Here is a 20,479-nt window from a genome sequence, read left to right as displayed (position 1 = left end):
CTAGAAACAAAGTATGTGATTACAAGTAATATAAAATGATGACAGAGTCCACATTGTGCAGTTTTATTCATTTATTTTTATAAAGCAGATTGGTACATGGTTGCTTACATCAATTTAGAACTCAGCATGCTGAAAAGTCTAAGGTTGCTTTATGGGTTAACTGTTGTAGTCACTGGTGCATATATATTAGACAGACAGCATTGGTAAACTAAGGCATTTTACTTCTGTCATAGTCTTGCCAGGGAGACACACAAAGGGACTGAAAAGTCAGGAACTAAGAGGTAAGCCTAAAGAGCAGCTGATTAGACACAATGGCTAGTGGCTATGCTTATATTATACAAGTAATCTAAGAAGCTGCTCGTGAGCGGAACAAGAGTAGAGTTGATGTAAGAGGCAGTAAAACCTCAAAGGACAGGATCAAAATATTCTGCTAAGAGCCAAGAGTTCCCACTTTAAGGTGAATCCTAGTGTGAGGAAGGACCTCTACATTCCACAATTGGAAGGTAAATCTTTCACAGCACTCTACGCTTATACTATACGATTCCTAATTATTTTAGGCATGATAACTGGTGTTTGCTCAGATTGCATCTATAGTGTTTTTGGAGACAGTCCAGGTTTTAGAAATATTTCTAATGTGAAATGAAATGTTTAACTGTCACTCACCTGACACTGGCTGAGATGAGGATGTTTAGTAGAGAGGCATCATTTATGTAACAGACATACTTATATGTTCATTGAAACTCTGAACTTCAATTAAAGCATAAGACAATGATATTCAGTCTGAAATCTAAAGTTTTAAGTCATTATTAATATAGCTAGTTAACGACTAAAGATGTTTTTTGTATTTTTACATAGATGCTTAGTTTGTCTAGGGATTAGATCTATAGTAACTCTAACTGTGATATCTTTCAATAAATAGGTATCTATATATATATATACATATATATATATATAGATAGATAGATTGATAGATAGATAGATATACGCAAATCCCATGTATATCGATGTATCTATCTATACGTATATATATATATATATATATATATATATAAAAAAAAATGTATGTGTGTGTATACATAAGTATGCATACATGCAAATGTATATATATGTATATGTATGTATTTATATATGTATAGATAAGTATATATCCACATGTATGTTATAGATGTCACAGTTAGAAGTATATAACTTAGTGTGTGTGTTTATATGTATTTCTAATTACAGCATTTACGTGAAATATTACCTTATTAACTTTATTAATCACAATTTAATTGAAACAGTGTGCTCTAAGGTTGATAAAACACAATTTGTCTTAGATTATTCACCTAGCTGGAGGGCAAAGATTCTCAGTCTTTCCAGGTTTCAAAGCCATACAGAAGAAACAGCTGTTTGAATGGCCTTTGATCCCTCATACCAGAGCTAGAAATATATATATATATATATATATATTTATATATACATATATATATATATATATATATACACACACACATATTTATATATATATATATATACAATTAGAAGTATATATTTAGTGTTGTGTATATGTATTTATTTCTACAGCATTTAAGTGTAAATGTTACTTTATTAACTTTATTAATCACAATTTAAGTGGAACAGTGTGCTCTAAGGTTGATAAAACACAATTTGTCTTAGGTTAGTCACATAGCTTGAGGGTAAAGATTCTCATAGTCTTTCCAGGTTTCAGAGCCATACACAAGAAACAGCTGTTTGAATGGCCTTTGATCCTCCATACTAGAGCAAACCATATTTATTGAAAATGCTATCCAAATGAACTATCATATTGGAGAATGGAAAGTCATAATAACTTGACTACTTTGGAGAAATCATACCTGATTTAAACAAGTTAATCTATTTTGTCTATATTCCCACTAGATTAATTCCACTACCCAAACATTGCACAAATTCATGGAAATCTAAAACAATAAAGAGCTTTGTATTGTAAACCATTTGGGACTATGGAAAAGAGAAAAAAACTAGATGATGTAGTTGATGTAGTGAGTTCATTCTAGCTGGAGTTGAGTGTGATGTAAAGACTAAAACATCTGGTCCTCTGTATGGGGCTTAATGTTCACAATACACTAGGCATTTTAAGCAGCAATGTTACAAACATATAAAAAGAGGCCTACATGCAATCAAATGATGACTTCAGGATGGAAATTTTAGACGCTGGAATAGTTATTACAGAGCTGGAGACTGTCATTGTCATCATGTAAATAAATATTTTTCATTATTCTTTTTTAGGGTTGACAATGGAGAAACATATGATTTGTAGAACATTTATGCTTTTTCTGACCATTATCATCTTTACTGTTGTCCAAAGTCAAGTTTATGACTATTTTGACCTGGAACCTTCCTATTTGCTTTCAAATGACTGTCCAAAAGAGTGCACCTGTCCACAAAGCTTCCCACGTGCTTTATATTGTGAAAACAAAGGTTTGAAAGAAGTTCCTCCCATTCCATCAAGAATTTGGTATTTGTATCTGCAAAATAATGAAATTAGGACACTTGATAAGAAGCAATTTTCTAATGCTACAGAACTTAGATGGATCAATTTGAACAAAAATAATATTACAAGTCAAAATATTAAAAATAATGTCTTTGGCTCTATGAAGAATTTACTTTACTTATTTCTAGAAGACAATGCTTTAGAAGGAGTGCCTTCATCATTACCAAGCAGCCTGGAACAACTTCGTATGGCAAGAAATAAAATCTCTAAGATTCCTGAAGGTGTTTTTAGCGGCTTAGAAAACCTCACTTTACTAGATTTACACCACAACAAGCTTACAGATGGTTCCTTTCAAGCTGATGCATTTGCTGGACTTAAAAATCTGGTGCAACTCAACATTGCCAAAAATGGCTTAAAGAAAATGCCTTCAGGCCTTCCTTCTAACACTGTGCAATTGTACTTAGACAACAACAATATTGAGACCATTCCAAATGAGTACTTTGATAAAGTACCAAAAATCTCTTTCATTAGGCTAAACTACAACAAGCTTTCAGACACGGGCGTTCCAGCAAATGTATTTAATGTCAGTTCCCTACTAGACTTGCAATTGTCGCACAATGAACTAACAGCTGTGCCCAATGTTAATGGTCATCTGGAGCGTCTCTATCTTGATCACAACAAGATTAAAAGTAAGTCAGTTTTTTACTGTATGGTAACGAATACTTGAGAAAGAATCCTCAATGGTTAAAAATCTTCTATAAAAGACACCAACAGTAGGTCTTTGAAGAATGATATGGGAACAGGTGTAATGCTTTAGGCCATTGAATGATGCAAGACATTGATGTTCATCGCTATAGATATTGTAAAAATTCTTGTGAGCTACTCAAAAACTTTAACTTGGAAAAATAGGAAAACCATGGCTCAATTCTACTAAATTTGTTTAAAAAAGTTAAGTCTATATAAGATTGGTTCAACTACATGTGAATGACTTTGTATTGAAATGGTTTTTGATTGAAAACTCAATAGAAGAACTTAATGAAGCTGATGTGCTTCAAAAAAATAATCCATGTCAGATTAGCTGCATAATGCTTTTAACGTTCTACCACCCAATAATTACAATATCATTTTAAGAGTCCAGTTTTACTCATAAAATACTTATATGGACATGTGTTCCCTGTCTATAGAAGTCATAGCTCACTATGAATGGGCATGGAATTGTGGAAGGCTTAATGGATTGGAAATAAACATTTTAAGTAATGTTTTATAACTGTTGAGAGTAAACTGATAGTGGCCGGCCACTAGGTTACTGCTGTATGAATGTATATTTTTATATATATATATATATATATATACATATACTGTATATATATATATATATATATATACATTGTATAAATATACCTTCATATAAATATACAAATATTTTTCCCAGACTTTCAAGGAACCTCTACAATGCTATTGTCACGCTCCCGGTGTCCCAGCAGTGCTCCTTACCTACTGATCCGGTTTCACCATCCAGGCACCGCTCCATACCCACTGATCCGGTAACACCTGCATTGCACCGCTCCGTGCTCACTGATCCAGTCTCGCCATCGCACCACCGCTCCTTGCTCACTGGTCCAGTCCATGCGTCCACCGGTCACGCCTGCCGCTCCCGCTCTTGCTCCCCTGAGTCCTGTTCCAGGTCTCAGGAGTCTAACTCTGACTGATGCCTCTGTATAGGACTGGGCTGCACCCACTCACCTGGTCTTAAAGGCCCAGCACTGCTGCAACAGGAAATGACCTAAGGCTGTGCTGGGTATATAAGACTGACCTTTCCATGTGGGTGGGGCCTGATCATAACTTGTGTTTCTTTGCTTTGTCTTGTGAGCTAGGTGCTCAGGTCCTTTTGTTCCTGTTTCCTGTATTATTGCCTTAAAGTACGCTGTGACCCTGGTGACCTGGTTCTTCCCATTCCTGCCACGCTAGTGCTCCAGCTACCGTGTACCCTGCCCTCCAGGTGGGGTGCTTGGTCCAGTGGATCCACCTCCTGGGCCTACCAGTCCTCCCCGGCCCTCACAGCTATACTTTTGCTTGTGGAACGCTGATTATTTTACTGCTCTCCAACACTTCTGTGAACAAATATTTCACATTTTGACTCATCAGTCCAGACCACCTGCTATAATTTTTCTGTTACAAAGTTCCTCTGTGTTCATGCATAGTTGAGTAACTTTGCCATGTTTTCAAGTTAAAAAGAGTTCTTTTTTGCTGAATTTCTATAATGAAAACCACTTCTGATCAGACTTCTCCAACAATTGATGGGTGGAGCTAGGTCCCATTGGTTCCTGCCAGTTCTGAGCTAAAAGCACTTCTGAACATCTTTTGATTTCAAAGGAAAGAAAGCATGATATGCCTTTCATCTACTGCACAAATTTTACTTGTCCAACCACTATATCTACTGTCCTGTACATTATCCATTTCTTGATGCTTCTAAAAAAGAGCTTGGAGAACACATTTTTAAATCCCAGTCTGCTTTCAAATCTTGAACCCTTGCTGATGCAGAATAACTACCTTGTTTCTTGCTGCTGTGCTTCATTTTACCACGGTGTATGACTGGTGACATGAAACTATCTTCCACAACCATATCTTTGTAGCAGAGTTTAACTGTTGCTCACCCAGTTTTGGAGCCAATGAAATGCCTCACTTATGGTACTATATGAATGATTAGTATATGCCTGTATTTCTCAGCATTGAGGATACATTTAATCCTAACCAAATCCCCAATTATGTTTTCTGAAATGCAGGCCCAGACTTGCAAGGAACCTCTACAATGCTTTACTTTTGCTTGTAGACGCTCATTATTGTACTGCTCTCTAACACTACTGTGAACAAATATTTAGAAATTTTGACTCATGAGTCCAATGTAATTTTTCTGTACCAAATTTCCCATGCTTCCATGCATAGTTGAGTCACTTTGCCTTGTTTTCAAGCTAAAACAGTGTTTTTTGTTGTATTTTATCATGAAACCCACTTCTGGCCAGACTTCTCCAACATGTATGCTTCTAAAAAAGAGCTTGGAAACACATCTTGAAATCCCAGTCTGCTTTCAAATCTTGAGACCTTGCTGATGCAGAATAATTACCTTGTTTCTTGTTGTTGTGCTTAATTTTATCATGGTGTAAGACCTGTGACGTGAATCTATCTTCCACAACCTCACCTTTGTAGCAGAGTTTGACTGTTCCTCACCCAGTTTTAAAAATTTGTACAAAGTTGTTTCTGTTACAGTTAATGACTGTGTTTTAACCTACATATGAAAGGGATGATCATTATCACCTCTTTGGTTTAAGTGGTTGCTCATACATTTGATTAGAATCCTAGAAAATCCCTAGCTTTGTATAAGCATATAGCAAATGCAAAAGAGGAGAACAACACTAAGTTGCCCTAATCTGCAAGTTCTGGTGCCTCAGCACAACATCTACTCTCCCTCGCTGTCCCTGTAGCCCTATACTGGAGCACCTGTTGCGGGCGGGGGCCTCTGCCGCTTCTGGGGCTGCTCGGATCTGGGTTACTGTTGCGGCTCGAGTGGTGACTGTACCCGGGCTCGCACGGCCGTGCGTCCTCACAACCGTTGTAAAGGGGGGTATTTACAGGGGGTTGATGTGTCGGTGATGCCACCCGTGGGTTGCGGTGAAAGATGGTGACACCACCACTGCCCGGTGATGGGACGCCCGGGGCTGATGGAGCAGCAAGGTGGGATTCCCTCCATGGGTAGGGGAGGTGTAGTCCCGGGGCCCTCTTTGGTACAGGGGAGTAATGGCTGCTGGAGGTGGCGTGCCAGGTTGGACCGGGGATCAATGGTGTACTCACAGTTCAATAATCGCACACAAGTCCAGTGGTAAACCAAGTTGCCAGTGACCGGTCGCCTTTGGTGGGTGTATTTGGGTCCCACACCCGAGTATAGTAAACAGGGGTCCATTCCTCCTGCACTCTGTCTTTGTGTCTTTTCTGGGACGACTCCGCATGGAACGGGGAAGTCCACTTCCACTACTGATTATGTTGGGAGATGTGGCCCGCGAAATTTGACCCTTGGGATCTCTTTGGGTTCTGATGGACACCCTATTCCCCGCATTGGGCTTCCGTTTCGCTCTCTGGGCTTCGGGAGAACATGGCCTGAAGCCTCGTTCTCTGCTGGGGAATTAACAAAGGGCAGGCACCCCGACAGTGCATGGCCCCCAGACCGGATTCCCGCTGTGGGCACAGACGGGCTACAACCCTGCCCTGGTCCACTTTAGGTCTCCCACGACCAGATCTCCGTCGCCTGTGGCCCTGCTCACTGTCTGCCACCTAGCCGAGTAGTCCTGGGGCTCCTACCCCCGATTCCACTGCTGTCAGCTCTCCACTTCCACTCACTACTCCTCCACCAAACAACTACTCAAACTGACGTGTTCCTGCCTCTGATACCTCAGGACCCCTAGGTGGGCGTTCTCATCCACCTGATCCCGCCCACTGGTGTGCCCTAATTATCATGAGGGGGTGGCGAGGTTTTTATGGCTGTGTGTTGTACCTGAGTGTGGGTTTCTGGTGGTGACAAGGAGGATGGACACTTTTGTGACTACCTGGTTTTGCCAGGGCGTCACACACCCATCCAGATTCATTAAATGCAAATATAAAACACCTCCTAAACAATTCCTTTAATGGTATAGTGTGAGTAACAATTGTAGCCACTAGTTCTGCAATACTACTTCCCACCCTGCCCCTGATGAACCTGCATCTATTTTGGGGCCATGCTTTAAGACTTTATTAAAGGGCAGTACCTTCTTTTCTTTTTTTTTTTGTTTACTCCCATATGTTACGTAATGCCTTTTAGTGCACTATATGAACCACTTGTGCTTTTTCATCTTAAGTTATTGCACACATTATACATGGAGAACATGACATATTGTATTTTTTGCTTAGGTATTTCACACATGTGAATATTATTTACATGGTGTTACATATTGATATAGGGATATTTCTCAGATTTTTTCCATTATGATTACAATTAGGTTTGATTTAGCAAATTTTAAATGTTTTATATTTGCAGTCCATTAATTTGGATGTTTGCTTCAATATAGGCCTACAGGACAATTGAGGGAGAGTTGACGTCAAGCGGGTTCACCACATCTTGTGGCGCCTTTATCGTGCCCAAGCTGATGTGCTTTTATTTCCATTATATATCTATTGTATTATTTCACAATTATAACACATAGTATTCTAGTGATTATTTTACGTTTTTTGATTTGTGGCACAAAAAAAGAGAATTTTATCAATTTAGTAACTTTGCTTAACAGTTGAGATGAGTGGATCCGACAAAATTCAAATTCACCTGTTTGTGCAGATTTCATTCTCAAATAAATTGTTCTTTGTGAATTTAATGTCCTTTTTATGCTCTGGGGTCTCTCCAGAGTCCATAACATAATAAACATAAGATGTATCAATTTTTGAAAAATTCTTATACTCACCTCACTGCTTTCCTCTCCTGCCCACTGTATACTTAAGGCTGAGATTGCAATTAGGCCACAGAGCATGCGCAGTGAACCTCAGTCCCTGCTCGAGGAGAGAACCCCCACTGCTCTCTGCCTGCATCCCGGTCCTCCATGCCTTTGTTGCATTGCATCTCTGATTGGTGTTTAGCTTGGTTTGGATTTCCCACTATGAGCAGGCCACAGAGATTACTGTGCTTGTAGCCAGAAATCGCAGTGCAGTGTTTACTCTAAACTCAGACTTCTAACCACAATTAGGCCCCAAAGCATGCACAGTGAACTCTGGTGCATATATGCATTTTGGAAACCTTGGCTTAGACTAAAAAAAAAGGCCAGAGATCTGATGCAATGGAGGTGTGGAGGACTGAACTGCTGGTTGGGAGCAGCAGAGGCAGCTTGAGAGAGGAGCATTGAGAAGAGTATCTTTTGTTTTTTTTTAACCTCTTACCAGATTTTTACGGTTCTAAATAAGTGGGGTAGCTAAGGGTTCAGCTCAGGGGGGGGGGCAAACATCTGAGTGGGCCCCTTACCAGGTAACCATGATAACTACGGTGGCACACACTAATCGTGGATATAGTGGAACCTCAGCAGATTACACTCATATTACTGCTATATGGTGACTATATAGTGGTAGATATCAGTCCTGCAGCACATACAAGAGATCTAGATGGTGACTTACAGCTGACGTTCATTCAGATGGATTTGTTTACCTTTTCTGTCTTGTCCATCTTGCCCAAACCGACATAATCACTCTTCCAGCCAGAACTCATCTACAGAGATTACAACAAAGATGCATCTGACTTCTCACATTTCTGGCACTGTCCCCATCTAATCCCAACCTGCACAAACACCCCAATACTGAGCCGCTGCTGTTGTATGTGTCCCTATTAAGTCACCTGCTGCGTGGCACAAAAACTGTGCTCCTCTTACTGCCCCACATAATAATGCCACCACTGTGCCCCCACATGGTAAAAATGCCACCACTGTGCCCTCCACATACCAATGCCACCACTGTGCCCTCCCCATACTAATGTCCCCAACTGTGCCCACACATAATAATGCCATCACTCTGTCCTTTATATGGTAAAATGCCTCCTTTGTGCTTTCTAGATGGTAGAATTACCCCTAGAAAATATTAATGCCCTGTATAAGTGCCCTAGAAAAGGGCACACATTTTGCGCCAATAAAGTAATAATGCCCCCTGTATGCCTCTGACGGTCACAATACCCTGAGTGCCCCTATAACAATAATGGTTCTTAAGTGTTCACTTAACATTTAGTAATGTGTCCCCATGTACAGCTCATCTATATACAGTATGAAGCCCCTACACCACTCCTATACACAATATGATGTTCCCATAGCTCCTTCATACACAGTATGATGCTCCTACACCTCTCCTATACACAGTATGATGTCTATATATCTCCCCTATATACAGTATGATGGGCCTACAGCGCCCCCAAAATAATGGTCCACACACTGTATAATGGCCACTACAGTAGCTGACAAACTGATTAATTGTTCCCACAGCAGCTCTCACATTGTATAATGGCTTCAATAGTAGCCCCCCCACACTGTATGAGGGCCACCAAAGTAGTCCCCAGAGTATATGACAGCCCCCACATTAGCTCCCACACTGTAGAAAGGCCCCCCCATTAGCTCCCACACTGTATAATGACCCGTACATTAGCTCCCACACTGTATAAAGGCTCCTCACACTGTATAAGTACCCCCCCACACCAGTGGAATAACTAGAGTTCGTTGGACCCCGATGCAACATTGACATGTTTATGTCCCATGTACGGGCCCTTGTAGCTTCCTAAATCCTATAAAGACATGTGCTGCACCCCTTCATTAGGTAGTAATGTCCACCATGCTATTATATATAGTATGTCCCCATCCTGGTGAATATGGGCCCCCAGCCTGGTGTATATGGACTCCCAGTCTGGTGTATATGGACCCCTAGCCTGGTGTATCTGGGCCCCCAAAATGGACCCCATTCTGGTGTATATAGACCTCCACCATAGGCCCCATGCCTGGTATATATGGGCCCTCATGCTGGTATATATAAGAACCCAGCCTGGGTCACATCCTGGTATATATGAGCCTCCAGCCTGATGTATATGGGCCTTCAGCCTGGGCCCTGTGCTGGTAAATATGGGCTCCCAACCTGGACCCCATGCTGGTATATATGGGCTCCTAGTCTGGACCCCAGGTTGGTATATATGGTCCCCCAGCCTTCGTATATATGTCCCCCGTTCTGAATTAAAAAAAATACATCATATACTCACCTGCTCTAGCACATCTTGAGTGGTGCAGCTCGGGCCGGACATTGCCTGCACAAGACATCAGAGTCCAGGCGCTTTGCGATGACATCACGCTGGAACTCTGATGCCCTGCGTGTGCGCTGTCATCAGCAGTAGTACAGTGAGATTGTGCCTCCTCAGCACTGCCACAGAGGTTAACTATGTTGGCGCACTGTGCACGCCAATATAGTTAATGGTAGCGCTGGTCTGGGTGGTGGGCCCCCTGGAGCACGGGGCCCGGGACGGCCGCACCCTCTATCCCCCCCCATGATACCTACGCTACTGTTCTGAACCATTTAGGTTTTTAGAAAGTTTTAGCAACATCCAGGGGATTTATTTACATTACAAAGTCTGCAAGATCCCTCAGTTTTGCAGAAGCCTCCCGGACTTAAAGGAGTTATCCGACATACACTCCAAAAAAAATGTAAGCTATCTATGCTGTATTGTCATATAAATCACCCCTACATTGTTATTTTTTGTTTTCTAACTTTTGTTCCTCTTGAATTCACCCTTTATTCTCTGCAGCTCCTTGTTTACATTCAGCTCTAGCAAACATGACAATTTCCAGTATTCTTGGTTGCCAAACCTCAGTCAGAGCTGGCACCGCCCAGCCTCACTGTCCAGAAACGCCCCCTGCCCAGCCTCACTGTCCAGAAACGCCCCCTGCCCAGCCTCACTGTCCAGAAATGCCCCCTGCCCTCCCTCTGCACACTCATTGGCTGTCAGTATTCTGCCCAGCACCTGACCTCTCAGCATGTGACAGAGCAGAGATCCATCTTCTCTCATCTGTGACACAGCAAATAAATAAACACATACACCAAGAAAAAACAGTTATTTGTAATTAAATACATCACCCTCATAAGCCTCTTGATTAGGCTACATTCACAGGACTGCCCCATTTTTGCGGTCCTCAAAAAATGGTCATGTTTTTTCACGGATGCAACTGTGTGGCATCCGTTCCGTTCCGTATATGGTCCGTGTGTCATCTATGTACCTTCCTACTTTTTTTCATACTGCAAAAAAACGGAAGCAGCTAGATAGATAGAGGGATAGATAGAGACAGATGCTAGAGGGATAAATAGAGGGATGGATGAATGAATGAAGGGATAGATAGAGAGATAGATAATAGATGAGAAAGACCAATATAATGTCCTACCCCCCCGCATATTCTAAGCTGGCACCCTTTAGTGCCTTTCATGTGGCACTAAAGGGTGCTTAGCCTTGTATTTAGCCAATAAATAAATAAATAAATTTAAAAAAAACGACGTGAGGTCCCCCCTATCTTTTGTAGCTAGCTAGGGTAAAGCAGACGGCTGCAGCCTGCAGACCACAGCTGGCAGCTTTACCTTGGCTGGTAATCCAAAACAGAGGGCACCCCACGCTGTTATTTTAAATTAAATAAATAATTTAAAACAAAAAACGTGGGCCCCCCCCAAATTGCATCACCAGCCAAGGTAAAGCGGACAGTGTGGTCTGATATTCTCAGACTAGGGAGGTCCACCGTTATTGGACACCCCCCAGCCTAAAAATAGCAGGCTTCAGCTGCCCCAGAAGTGGCGCATCCATTGGATGTGCCAATCCTGGCGCTTTGCCCCAACTCATCCCATTGCCCTGGTGCGGTGGCAAATGGGGTAATATATGGGGTTGATGCTAGATGAGTAATGTCACCTGGCATCAAGCCCTGGGGTTAGTGATGTCAAGCGTCTATCAGATACCCAACATCACCAACCCAGTCAGTAAGAAATAAAAAATAGACAACAAAAAAAGTTTTATTTGAAAAAAACACTCCCCACATTCCCTCTTTCACCAATTTATTGACAAGAACAATCAAATCCGGGTCCGGCGTAATCCAATAAGTGGGTTGCACGGCGATCCATACCATAGTTAATGAGACTCCCAGTCAATGAAGAACAAAATGTTCCCCATTGGCTGGGAGAGCCGTGCAGTGACCTGAGCTAACATCAATAGGTCAGCCCAGGTCACTGCAGAGGATGCCGAGCGCTGCCGTCAGGTTAGATGAGATCATTACCTGCAGTAACGATCTCCTGCACTGCTGACGTAAGCGCTGTCACTGACTTCTATGCCCGCCGCGTTCTACGCAGTATCGCGAGAGCCCGTGATGTCACTGCTAGTGACAGTCTCGGGCCGCCCGCGAGACGGGCATAGACAGCAGTGACCGCGGTGATATCAGGAGGCAGGAGATCGTCACTGCAGGTAATTATCTCATCTAACCTCAGCAGCAGTGTCCCGCTCCCTGCCAGCCCCGCGGCGTGAGAAGCTGCTGATACTGCGGGCAGACACTGACATTGCAGTGCGGGCAGCTGCGGGGCTGGCAGGGAGCGGGACACAGACTGCACGGGCAGTGATGACAAGCAGCGCTCGTCATCCCCGCGGATGCCAGCACTGCAGGGTGAGAAGCTGCTGATACTGCAGAGGGGGGAAAACACTGACACGCTGCAGTGCGGACATCCGCGGGGCTGGCGCGGGACACAGACTGATGCACAGACACAGATGACCCATGATGACACAGACAGCGTGCACAGGGGGTGCGGGGGGTAACACTGCCGTGTTACAAATTCACATTGTTCCAGAAATCTATGCCAGCCCATAGCCTTGATAGGTTTCATTTTCTTATCTATGGACAGTCCAAAAGATATGCCAAGTTTACTAAGATGTGCTTCTTAGTCCAGTGGGCTTTTAGTTAAATTTTTAAGAAATTACTCGAATTATGGTTAATTAATGTTGTGCATTCCTGCAAGCTAGAGGGTTTTATTTTTGTTTTAATTTACACCTTTCAACAAAATCACCTGCAAACACACCTCAGGGGAAGAATAGATATCTCCAGCAGTCCATCAGCAATAACAAGTGTCAGATTTAGACAGGAAAAAAAGACATTTTATCATCATCTTTTCATGTCTGACAAGGCTGGACAGGAGATTTTCTCTATGATTATGTATGTCCTCCAGGCTTTTATTCATACTTTCTTGGAGAAAAACACCACCTGTTCAGAGATAGTTAAAAGAGTTAGAAAAAATGTTGTAAAGGAAGGGTTACAATAGATAGCACAGGACATTTAAATAGCTTGAAATATATTATATATATTATAACTGCCACAAACATATTTAAAGCAAGTCTTAGGGGTACTTTGCACACTACGACATCGCAGCTGCAATGTCGGTGGAGTCAAATCGAAAGTGACGCACATCTGGCGTCGCAGTCGATATCGTAGTGTGCAAATCCTTTTTGATACGATTAACGAGCGCAAAAGCGTCGTTATTGTATCATCGGTGTAGTGTCCGGCATTTCCATGAATTGGGAAATACCGATGTTACGATGTTGTTCCTCGTTCCTGCGGCAGCACACATAGCTGTGTGTGAAGCCGCAGGAGCGAGGAACATCTCCTACCTGCGTCCTGCGGCTCACGCCGGCTATGCGGAAGGAAGGAGGTGGGCCTGATGTTTACATCCCACTCAACTCCGCTCCTCCGCTTCTATTGGCCGCCTGCCGAGTGACATCGCTATAACGCCGCACGACCCGCCCCCTTAATAAGGAGGTGGTTCGGCGGCCAGAGCGACGTCGCAGGGCAGGTGAGTGCATGTGAAGCTGCCGTAGCGATATTGTTCGCTACGGCAGCTATCACCATGATATCGCAGCTACGACGGGGGAGGGGACTATCGCACATGGCATCGCAGCATCGGCTTGCGATGTCGTAGTGTGCAAAGTGCCCCTAAGGGGCACACATTTTGGATTTTACTGGAATTTGTGATTTGCGCTGGAGATAAATGTGAAATACTGTACAAAATCTTTCAATCATAGTTAGATATTCAAAGTATTTGTCACAAATGGGAGAGAAAATTCTAAATTGCAGAAAACAAGACGTGGTTGATGAGCACATTCATCTTTTCGCAATAATCTATTTTTGCTAAGCAAAATATTTAAGGATATAAACTGAGGCTCTGCGTGCACTTTTTCTATATCCTTCTAAGCTAGAGTGCCAAATGTTTGGCACGTGCATTGATTTCTTCAAATTTTATAAGCTATAAATGTGAACGAATTAAGGAGAATAATAAGAGAACCTCCAATTTACAATGGTTGAGTATATAAGGCCTTTATTGCTCAATGTCTGCACCATATCATCTCACAGCAGTCAGTATGGGGAGAAGGGGTACAGAAAAGCTGAGTGTCATTGCAGACATCTCTAACTTTCATCTCATGGCAATCAGTGTACAGAAAAGACTACAGCAGAGCTGAGTGTCAGTACAAACACATCCATCTGTAATAAAGGACACTAAGTGTGTGTGTAGAACTGGGGTACAGGAGAACTGAGTGTCATTACAAACACCTCTAGTTATAACGCTCACCGCAGCATGGCGAGCGTGTATGTGTGAACCCACTAGACCGCAGCGGAGCTGCAGCAGCTGACCACAAGCAGAACACGGAAGAGCGTAGATGGTGAGCAATAGACTGGGTTTATTGACAATCCTCAAACAGGAAAGGAGTGCGAAGGTGACTGAGAGAGACTCCACCGGACCATGCACTGGACTCCCCTGGAGGAGCAACCGAGAGCAAACCCCTATACAGGGGCTTTCCAACCCAACCCCAGGGGGCCTAAATACACGATCTCCCAGACAGTGGTCATGACTCACCGAGTCACAAGAAAAGAGCAAAGTCTCAGGTTGGTGTACACCGACAGTGACACTGCACAATGTGCGAAGACACGGCAAATGTGAAGGAAGTGGAAGTGGCTCCTCCGGATGTGGCACCACTGCTACAACAAGGTTCTGTGGACGTGGAACCACGAGTGGAGCTGGAGACCAGGAAGGAGGAACAGCTTGTGGGTCCCTTTGGTAAAACAAAAGCAGCAGTTCCAGAGGCTCAGCAAACAAGAGGAAACCTAAGGATAGGAAATTACATATTAGTAAAAGGCAACGGAAGAGGTACGCAGCGTGACCTCTACACTGACAACATACCTAAGGATAGGAAATGTTGCCCAAGCACTTCCCATAAGGGGAGGATGCTTTATATACACAGCTGCTCAGCAATAGGCTAGGAGGGAATTGCACTCAAAACAGCTCTGTACTAACAGGACCAACGATGATGTCAGAGGGAGGGGAGGAGTCAGAGATCACATGATCCCTTGTGCATGCAGAGCTCTGCAGTAGTGATGGGCAGTCCGGCTCTTTTTGGTGATCCGGTTCCCATGGCTCCGTTCAACAAAAAGAGCCGGATCTTTCAGCTCGTTCTCGGCTCCTTATTAAATATGTGTTCTCCCCAGGTGAGCACATATTTAAGATTATAGTAACACAGCCAAAGCCCCACTCACCCATAGCTAAACCCCACCCACTTACAAGCGGCCAATTATATTGCTGAGTAGGTGGAGTTTAGTCGTGGGTGGGCAGGGTTTTGACGGCAAAAAAAGCCATTTAGAGATTTTAGTGGCTCACACTGGTGATTCGGCTCCTGTCGTTCACAGCAGGGAGCCGGATCTTTGTGTCGGATCGTTCGCGACCGACACATCACTACTCTGCAGTGGCACTGTGGATATAGGAAAGCAGGGCGTGTGTGTGGGCTGTGTCAGATTACTGGAAATAGTAAGTACAAAATGGACAGAAGCTATTCCATCCCTGATGACACTGCGGAGACGCCCCTGGTCCCCATGGCCAGCGGGGTGCATGGTCGGAGACAGCACAGGAAGGAGCTTGACACTAGTTTACATCTTATTGCCATCAGTGTGGGGGGAGGGCAGTACAGCAGAACTGGCATCAATCTGAGAAGAGAACTACAGCTAAAAAAAGTGTTTGTAATTTGTAATGACCCCCTTCCCTGTATTAACCCCTTCCCCACACTACTGTGAGATTAAAGCTGGGGATGTTTACAGCAATACTCAGCTTAGCTGTACCTCCCTCACATTTACTGCTGTGAGATGAAAGGTGCAAGTGTTTTTAATGCCACTCAGCTCTGCTCTAGTCTGCACAGTAGCTGCAAAGATCAGGGCTGAGAGCAGGGGTGTTTTTCATTACATGTTTCACGGCAAAGCTTATTCTTCTGAACATCTGGGGGATTATTTTTTTATTTTTCCCTGCATGATGCTTCCTCTTTATGATTATTCAACACCTTGCAGAGAAAAAAGAACACACCCCCAGTGAACACTCTCTGGTAGCGCCTGTTTAGGCTTTTCAGAAATTAGAATATAAACTTTACAAGGTAATATCTGTGAAACATAGATGAGAAATTAAAATATAAAAACTACATTTTATTCAGCTCTGCAGCCACTACTCCAGAATGCAGCCAACTTAATATCCTAACACTGTAGAAAAGTTATTTGACTGCCATTAAAATAAAAAAAAATAACAACCTTCATATAAATTTGACTTCGTTTTTGCATACTGTTTTATAAAGATATGAAACATGTTCTCCAAAAATATCATTTGTCTATGTTAGTCAGAAGTGGTTTGGAATATGATTTTTTTTTTGTACAACCCTCATAGACAGGGCAGATTGGTCCAGTTATTTGCTCATAACTTAATCTTCACTTTTGTAATGCATTTTTTTCTACACTTGTTGGGAAAAGTATGTAATTCGGTTGGCCATAAGTGAATATTTGCTTATGTATTCCGCTTTTCCGTGACTATCTCAAGAATGGTGGGTCCTACAGAGCTGAGTCCATACACTCCAAAAATTATACAATGGTACATACAAAATCATACCAAAATCCAAAATGAAAATCACATTTGTTACATTTAAATTTTGTTGTGAATTTTATTATGGATATAGCTATTATTGCAAATCTTTGCATTGCAATGAATAAATTGAATGCAATCTTACGTGAAAATCTGTAGCACTTTTGTAGGAGATAGGGCTTGCAATTGATCTGAAAATTTGCACGTAGCATCTGAGTGATATAGACTTTTTTACATTGTGAGTCGATGACGTTTTTTTAAAAAATCTTGTTTACTTTCAGATTCCAAAGCCAAAAGTTTACAACACAGAATCATAGAATGGTAGAGTTGGAAAGGACCTCAAGGGCCATCGGGTCCAAACCCCCTGCGAGTGCAGGCTTTCCTAAATCATCCCAGCTATATGTTTATCCAGTTTATAGATGCAATGCAATGTGCAAACATAACCTGTAGTTTATAAGGGTTGACTGAACAACAAAGAAAGATGGCCTTTATTTTTCTGTTCATATGGTGTGGCTGCCTTGTTGATGCTTCTGTTTTTGGAGAGTTGCACCTGTGGAGGGATGTGACCCAGCATGTCGCAGTGGTATTGTTTGACTGCTTGGTTGCTCCCCCTTAGGCCTGCGCCACACATCCGTGCCTCCGGCACGTGTTTGTCATTTTTTACACGTACCGGCGGCACAGAGACATGTACAGCAATGCTACCCTATGGTAGCAGGCACACACACGTAAAACCACACGGAACGTGTGTCCGTGTGCGTTTGTACGTGTGTGCGATTTTCAAAGCGCTGACATGTCAGTGTTTTCTCCGGCAGCACGGGTGTTACACGGCCCGCACCCGTACCACACGGGTGTAGTGTGGATGCGGTCCCGTGTGACACGCGCCGGAGTAAACACACATGTCAGGGAAAAAAATAAAAAACATTAACTCACCTTCTCCAGCCCTCCTGTCTCTGCCGCTGCTGCCTCTTGCTGCCGACCGCCGCTCATTATTCTCATTGAATATTCACTTCATTGCCTGGCAGCAGCAGCAGCGGGGAGGCGGGAGGGCTGGAGACCGAGGATCAGCACCACGGACAGCAGCGCGGACATCAGGAAGGACCAGGTGAGTATAATAATTACCGGTTCTACGTGTGCTATCGCGGATAGCACACGTAGAACACACGTGTCACGCACGTACCAGAGACACGTACTTACCTGTACGCAACACGCAGGGGAAATACGTGTCTCTCGGCATGTGCGTGAAATTCACGTGAGTGTGGCAGAGGCCTTATAGGGAACAATTATTGTCAGGATCAAGAGGAGGCATATGCAGTGGTGATATAGAGGGTGTTTACTACAAGCTTCATACAACTTGAAGTCCGGTGGGTCTTACTGCACAGATCACACCATAACACTATGTAAGACCCCTCTCTCTCCTGTCCTTGCATTGTCTTAGCATTTCTAATCTATATTCACAATAGTACTCTGCCAAAAACTCTTGTAAGTGCCATGTTTGTCCTCCTATGAAGCTTAGTCAAAGGCCCAGCTTCATAGGAGAATTGCAATTTTGCTATATTTACAGTTAGGTCCATTAATTTTTGGACAGTGACAAAATCTTGGTGTTTTGGGGTCTTGCTAACACTAATTTTGGTTAAACTAAAACAGCTGAGATGCAATGTTAAGTGTAAACTTTCAGATTTAATTAAAGGGCTGGAACAAAAATATCCTATGAAACATTTAGGAATTCCAACCATTTTTCTACAAAGCCTCTTCATTTCAGAGACTCAAAACTAATTGAACACATTTACTTTACCATAAATAAAATGTTAATTTTTAACTCTTCATAAAGAATCCTTTACAGGCAATGACTGTCCGAAGTCTGGAAACCATGGACATCATCAAATGCTGGGTTACCTCCTTTATGATGCTTCGCTAGGCCTTTACTGAAGCAGACTTTAGTTGTTGCTTGTTTGTGGGTCTTTCTGCCTTAAAAGTTTTGTGTTAAGTCTGTGCTTGATGGGGTTGAGAACTGATGATTGACTCTGCCATGAAGAATATTCCACTTTTTTGCCTTAAAAAAATTCCTGGGTTGCTCTTCCAGTATATTTAGGATCATTGTCCATCTGTACCGTGAAGTCCCATCCAATCAACCTTGCTACATTTGGTTGAATTTGGAGAAAGTATCGCCCTGTGCACTTCAAAAATCATCTGCCTGGTTCTGTCTTCAGTCACATCATCAATAAACACTAGTGACCCAGTGTCATTGGAAACCCTGCATCTCTATTCCATCACACTGCCTCAACTATGTTTTACAGAAGATGTGGTGTGCTTTGGATGATGAGCCGCTCCATGACTTCTGCATACTTTCTGCTTCCCATCATTCTGGTACAGGTTGATCTTACTTTCAACTGCCCATACAATGCTTTTCCAGACTGGGCATCTTCTTTAGATTTTGTTTAACAAAGGCTAATCTGGCCTTTCTACTTTTAAGGCTAATTAATGGTTTGCACCTTGTGGTGAACCTTCTGTATTTGCACTCAGGAAGTCTTCTCTTTATGGTAGACTCAGATACTGAAACACTTACTTTCTTGAGAGTGTTTTTCACTTGGGTGGATGTTGTGAAGAGGTTTTCCTTCACTAAGGAAAGGATTCTGGGATCATTCACCGCTATTATCTTCCTCGAACATCTAGGCCTCTTTGAGCTCCAATGCTCTTGAGTGTGCTCATTTTATCTCAGAACATACCAAACTGTTGATTTGTCCTCTAGAGATGAGCGAACCGGTCGTGGTTCGGCTCGAGTTCGGTTCGTCGAACGGAGGTCCCGTTCGAGTTCGGTTCGTCGAACGTTCGACGAACCAAACTTGAACCTATAGGATATAATGGGAGGCAATCACAAACACATAAAAATGTATGATAAATGTACACAAACAGTTAATAAACATTGCCATAACACTTACCGGTCCCCGCGATCCCTCCTGCACTCTGTCTCCTGCCGTTATTCCATCCGATGATCGCTGAATCCTCCCTGTGACCAGCACTGCCAGCAGTCATGCAGGACCTATTGTGACGTCAAAATAGCCATGTGACCAGTCACGTGGCTATTATCTCATTGGCTACAGACTGGTCACATGACTATGACGCGTCATGTAGGACCTGCGAGTGCATCTCTCCGGTACACGGTGCACATTTGTGTATCGCCGTGTACCGGCGACATGCTCTAGCACACGGTCGACTCCCCATTCCATTAGGGACCGGCTGACACAGCCGGTCATTAATGGAGATCACCGTTGCCATAGCAACGCAGTTAGCGGTGACGTCACCGCTAACTGCGGCTCCGGGAGCACCGTTGCTATGGTAACACGTCTGTCAGCGTTACTGCTGACAGCCAGCAGCACTAATCACTCACGGAGTGAAGGCTGCACGGGGAGCAGCAGCGTCTTCCCCCATGCAGCAGTGATGGAGCAGAGCTGCATTTGTTGAACGAGAAAGACAGAAGGCCATGGATCGTGGAGGGCTGACAAGGGGTAATAAAGATGGAGTCTC

The 20,479-nt window shown here is 43.1% G+C and overlaps 1 protein-coding gene across 2 annotated transcripts in view; it reads left to right on the top strand.

The window, feature by feature from the left end:
* Nucleotides 1-247: 247 nt before the first annotated feature.
* The window catches only part of KERA (keratocan), a 57,859-nt gene continuing 37,627 nt past the window's right edge, over nt 248-20,479 (top strand). The window contains exons 1-2 of one of the 2 annotated variants that reach the window (XM_075342437.1): nt 248-281; nt 2,266-3,159. In XM_075342437.1, coding sequence (XP_075198552.1) covers nt 2,274-3,159 — 886 coding nt within the window. In that variant the 5' untranslated portion in view covers nt 248-281; nt 2,266-2,273. Of the gene's footprint in view, nt 282-375; nt 504-2,265; nt 3,160-20,479 lie in introns of those variants that run through there. The other variant, XM_075342435.1, reaches the window with a different exon arrangement.

Source organism: Anomaloglossus baeobatrachus, chromosome 4, assembly GCF_048569485.1.
Source record: "Anomaloglossus baeobatrachus isolate aAnoBae1 chromosome 4, aAnoBae1.hap1, whole genome shotgun sequence".
In the NCBI taxonomy this organism is placed as follows: Eukaryota; Metazoa; Chordata; class Amphibia; order Anura; family Aromobatidae; genus Anomaloglossus; species Anomaloglossus baeobatrachus.
This window is presented reverse-complemented; position numbering and strand designations above follow the sequence as displayed.